Source organism: Nerophis ophidion, linkage group LG04 (genome assembly GCF_033978795.1).
Source record: "Nerophis ophidion isolate RoL-2023_Sa linkage group LG04, RoL_Noph_v1.0, whole genome shotgun sequence".
NCBI lineage: Eukaryota > Metazoa > Chordata > Actinopteri > Syngnathiformes > Syngnathidae > Nerophis > Nerophis ophidion.
In genome coordinates this window covers 76,837,337-76,842,619 of record NC_084614.1, presented here as the reverse complement: position 1 = coordinate 76,842,619, position 5,283 = coordinate 76,837,337, and the positions used below count along the sequence as shown (strand labels likewise).

Sequence of the window (5,283 nt, the reverse complement as noted above, 5' to 3'; positions counted from 1 at the left end):
AATATTTTATTCATAAATCCTCTTTGTGCCTTCACTTAGTTGACTTCTGATAGTTTATGTTACTTATTAATTAAATTATTGTTGTATTATTTAAGACCTTTTATTACTTAATCCTGGTTCTTTTCAAAACATATTTTATTGTTTTCCCTTTTTCCTAGTAAAAATTCAAAATGTTCCAATAAGGTTACAGAAGCAGAGAAATCCATTTAGGCTCTTTATTTGTGTTGACAATAGTGTTTTTTGTTCAAAGACTTATTTTTTCCAAGGCTTGTAAGAACGAACACAAATCTTCAAACACGGAAGTGTCAGAAACTAATCAAGTGTAGTAACATCACCCCGCCACAAGATGTCAGTAAGAGTCGACATCAAATGGGCAGAACAGGTTGTGTTCAACTCTGTTGTACTTTTTATTCAGCCTCCATTGTAGAAAATATATGTTTATTTTTAAAATGTTCAAACTGTCAACAGATGTTAGTAATATTATTAATGTGTTGTATTTGTCATAGAACATGTGAGTCTTGACTGTGATATCTAGCAGTGTTTGATGTTCACTTTAAGACCCGACTGAAGACGGAAGGAGCTAAAATATTCACAATGCAAGATTGTTGAACATGGAACAAAATAATAAAAAGTCATGCTGTTGTTGTTTTCTTCTTTCAGTGATTCACACGCTGCAGTATTTCTACACTGCGTCCTCTCAAGTTCCAAACTTCCCAGAGTATGTGAGTGTTGGTTATGTTGATGGAGTTCAGATTGTTCACTATGACAGCAACAGCAGGAAAGCAGAAGCCAAACAGGACTGGATGAACAAAATCACAGCAGAGGAACCAAAATACTGGCAGAGACAAACAGAGATCAATGTTGGTAATGAGTTGATTCTCAAACACAACCTTGAAGTTCGTAAGAAGCGTTTCAACCAAACTGGAGGTTTGTTTATGTTGAACTTTCTACTACTTAAATGTATTTGATGTACTCTTTTTATACTGTAGTAAACACACATTACTGCACTGATACTTGTCTCTGTCCATCCCATAATAACCTACACTAATAGTGTGTGTGTGTGTGTGTGTGTGTGTGTGTGTGTGTGTGTGTGTGTGTGTGTGTGTGTGTGTGTGTGTGTCACTCTGCTTTACAACACTGTGTGTGTCTCAGGTGTTCACATTCTCCAGTGGATGTTTGGATGTGAATGGAATGATGAGACTGATGAAGTTAAAGGTTGGCAACAGGAAGGTTATGATGGAGAAGATTTCATATCGTTGGACATGAAGACATGGACATTTACTGCAGCAAAACAACAAGCTTTCCCCGACAAACTCAAGTGGGACCAGAACAAACATCTACTAGAATACGAGAAGTTTTACTACACTGAGGAATGTCCTTCTTACTTGAAGAAGCATGTGAACAATGGGAAGGAGGTCCTAATGAGAACAGGTAGAAACACAACATGTACTTTCACCTTTTAACTTGTTAGCACTCCCCCTATAGGAACATTACTGACATTACACCCTGTCTCTTTATACTCTTCTCTCTTTCTCTCACCTTCTCTCCATCTTTACCTTCGTTCTCACCTTCTTTCCAACTTTACCTCCGTTGTCACCTTCTCTCCATCTTTACCTTTGTTCTCACCTTCTCTCCATCTTTACCTCCGTTCTGACCTTCTCTCCTTCTATCCATCTTTACCTCCATCCTCACCCTTTCTCCATCTTTACCTCCACTCTAACCTTCTCTCCATCTTTACCTCCATCCAAACGTTCTCTCCATCTTTACCTCCATCTACACCTTCTCTCCATCTTTATCTCCTCTCCTTCTCTCCATCTTTACCTCACTTTCTCCATGTTTACCTCATTCTTACATTCTCTCCATCTTTACCTCATCCACACCTTCTCTCCATATTTACCTCCGTTCTCTCCTTTTCCCTCCATCTTTACCTCCATCCTCACGTTCTCTCCATCTTTACCGCTGTCCACTCTTACTCTCCATCTTTACCTCCATCTACACTTTCTCTCCATCTTTATCTCGTTCTCTCCTTCTCTCCATCTTTACCTCATTCTCTCTATCTTTACCTCATTCTTACCTTCTCTCCATCTTTACCTCCATCCACACCTTCTCTCCATATTTACCTCGTTCTCTCCTTTTCCCTCCATCCTGACGTTCTCTCCATCTTTACCGCTGTCCACTCTTACTTTCCATCTTTACCTCTCTCTCCATCTTTACCTCATTCTCACCTTCTCTCCATCTTTACCTCCATCCACACCTTCTCTCCATATTTACCTCCATTCTCTCCTTTTCCCTCCATTTTTACCTCCATCCTCACTTCCTCTCCATCTTTATCTCATTCTCTCCTTCTCTCCATCTTTACCTCATTTTCTCCATTTTTACCTCATTCTCACCTCTCCATCTTTACCTCCATCCACACCTTCTCTCCATATTTACCTCCGTTCTCTCCTTTTCCCTCAATTTTTACCTCCATCCTCACGTTCTCTCCATCTTTACCTCATTCTCAACTTCTCTCCATCTTTACCTCCATCCACACCTCATCTCCATATTTACCTCCGTTCTCTCCTTCTCTCCATCTTTACTTTCATCCACACCTTCTCTCCATCTTTACCTTCATCCAAACCTCTCTATTTGTACCTCCATTTTCTCAATCTTTAATTCCATCCTCATATTCTCTCCATCTTTACCTCCCTCCACACCTTCTCCCCATCTTTACCTCCGTTCTCATCTTCTCTCCATCCTTACCTCCGTTCTCATCTTCTCTCCATCTTTAACGTCATCCAAACCTTCTCTCTGTACCTCCATTTTCTCCATCGACACCTTCTTTCCATCGACACCTTCACTCCATCTTTACCTCTGTTCTCATCTTTTCTCCATCTTTACCTCCATCCACACTTTCTCTCCATCTTTACCTCCATTATTACATTCTCTCCATCTTTACTTTAATCCACACCTTCTCTCCATCTTTACTTCCATTCTCTTCTTTTCTCTCCATCTTCACCTCCATCCCCACCTTCTCTCCATCTTTACTTCCATCCCCACCTTCTCTCCATCCACACCTTCTCCCCACGTTGTCCTGTGTTCACACGTGACATCACTTCCTGTGCAGAGCTTCCAGAGGTGTTCCTGCTCCAGAAGACGCCGTCCTCTCCGGTCAGCTGCATGGCGACAGGTTTCTACCCCGACGGTGCCGACCTGTTTTGGAGGAAAGACGGCGAGCAGATCTTCGAGGACGTGGAGCACGGAGAGATACTCCCCAACCACGACGGAACCTTCCAGATGTCGGTGGCGCTGAAAGTGGAGGTGACGGCCGACGTGGAGGGCAAGTACGAATGTGTGTTTCAGCTGTCAGGCGTCAAGGAGGACTTGGTCACCAAGCTGGAGAGAAGAAGCATCCTGAGCAACGCAAGCCATGAAGGTGAGAAAGACACATTTAGTTGGAGATGTTTCCCATCACAAGTCCACCTGTCACCATTATTGATCCATGTCACCATGACAACGCTTGACGTCTGCATGCAAAGTAGTCATGAAGGTTTCCTCTTCATGCTTTGTCACTCCACTTGTGCTTTTTTGCTCTCCACAGACAACTTGAGCGTCGCCCTCGCTGCCACGGCGGCGGTCCTCGCTGTGGCGGCCATCATCATCATCATCATCATCATGGTCATGGTCAGGCGTCACAGAAACAGACAAGGTGAGGGACGCCAATGTCCTCTGTCTTCTTCTTCTCGGTGCACTCGGTCCAGGCCGTGAGTTGATGCTTTCATCCGGGCTGCAAAGGTGCGGCCATCTTTTAGTTGCCTTCCAGCCAAACACTCAAAGATCCACAGAGACAGAGCGCACACTCTCACGTAGAAACACGGCGTGACGTGAGGGGAAAAGTCCACTTCACCTTGTTTCTCTTTCATTTCAGCCCAGTACGATCCAGCTGGTAAGTAAAACATCTTTTCTTTGAGCCGCAAGAAACAAAGCCGTGGTGAAGCGTCACTCACATGGAGGTCTGATGTGGACCTTTGTTACAAGTTTAGCCGGAAAAGCCCAACTGGAGCTGACTCCTTCACAATAAAAGTCCCTCCTGTGAGCACACGCAATACAAAGTCTGGCATATCTCACTTTTGACAGGAGTCCTCATGATGAGGATCAGCCAAATGAGACATCAAGTGTGCTGACTCGTCATGTTTCCAAGTCACACCTCAAAGATCTGATGTGAGTGACGAGGCACCTTCTGGATGTTCTTCCTTCACCGTTTGCGTTTGTCCCGCAGCTCGCCACGGCGGCGTGGAGCTCGACGAGAACGTGCAGGCGGCTGAAGGCTGAGTAAGCTCACATGGACTGTCTGCACCTCCAAATGTTCTTGTGTGAAGATGATGTTCAACTTGGATTCACCTGCTTCTGTCGGGAATGTGCTGAGTGGTCTTCTTCCTCCAGGATGCTTTGTGCACTGGAACACAGGGAGATGTCTCCATCGCTGAGGGACGTCATCACACTCGGAGATGAGATGGAGATGTGCTTTGTTCTTCGTCCGACTGCTCCTCACGCTATTCCATGTATTCTTCTTTGGCCGTTAAAAGACTTTCAAGATCAAACGTTGGTGGCTGTAAAATCGCACGTTTCATGGCCTTGACGTCATGACGAGGATTTCTTCTTTTCTTTCAATGGCCGCTGCTTATGATCAATATCACATTGTGTCACATCTCTGTCAATAAATCCGTTTTTCCTCCACTCGCCTCGCACTGCTTTCTTGGGGACCAGGAAGAGTCTCAGTCATAAAAATGGTAGAAGTAGGTCATTTTTGTTTATGTTTGCATTTTTTCACTCAACACTTAAATCCCTTTATCAATTTCAGGTTTATCCGTCCTTATCAGTCTTTTTTTTTTCATAATTTACGCCATTTTTGTCAAAACCTTGTTTTGTTATGGCAAAAGCACAAAATAATAATTTTCACTCAACGTAATTGCAATCTTAAATATGTCAATAATTCATAACATCATCGATTTTAATTCATTATTTTTTTTGAGCAATGACAATTAAAACTTGTCCCACTGAAATTATTAAGATCCAAACGGGCCCCACTCATAAAAATAAGTCAAACATTTATTTTTACTTTCAACACTTAAGTCCCTCGATAAACTTCAGATCCATCCCTCGTTTCTGTGACGACCTGTCACGTCAGGTGTCACGCGGTCTGTTTGCGTTTGTCTTTATCTCCTAGTCAGCGCTCTTATTTTGGTCCCACTTCCTGTTTGTCTCCCTGAGCCCTTTTCCCTCCTCACCTGTCGCTGATTGGCA

At 43.3% G+C, this 5,283-nt stretch overlaps 1 protein-coding gene across 1 annotated transcript; it reads left to right on the top strand.

Moving 5' to 3' along the window:
- Window positions 1-233: 233 nt before the first annotated feature.
- Window positions 234-4,716, top strand: LOC133551948 (class I histocompatibility antigen, F10 alpha chain-like). The gene is made up of 5 exons (XM_061899161.1): window positions 234-927; window positions 1,153-1,431; window positions 3,107-3,415; window positions 3,581-4,311; window positions 4,423-4,716. Exons 1-4 carry the CDS (start codon window positions 612-614, stop codon window positions 3,745-3,747), a joined length of 1,071 nt encoding a protein of 356 aa, XP_061755145.1. The 5' UTR covers window positions 234-611; the 3' UTR covers window positions 3,748-4,311; window positions 4,423-4,716.
- Window positions 4,717-5,283: the final 567 nt, after the last annotated feature.

Excerpts from the sequence above, each read along its gene's own strand:
- LOC133551948 (XM_061899161.1), top strand. The coding sequence starts at position 612 with ATGGAACAAAATAATAAAAAGTCATGCTGTTGTTGTTTTCTTCTTTCA. Across the intron at positions 1,432-3,106 it reads GGAGGTCCTAATGAGAACAG|AGCTTCCAGAGGTGTTCCTG; the intron begins GTAGAAACACAA and ends CTTCCTGTGCAG. Across the intron at positions 3,416-3,580 it reads GAGCAACGCAAGCCATGAAG|ACAACTTGAGCGTCGCCCTC; the intron begins GTGAGAAAGACA and ends TGCTCTCCACAG.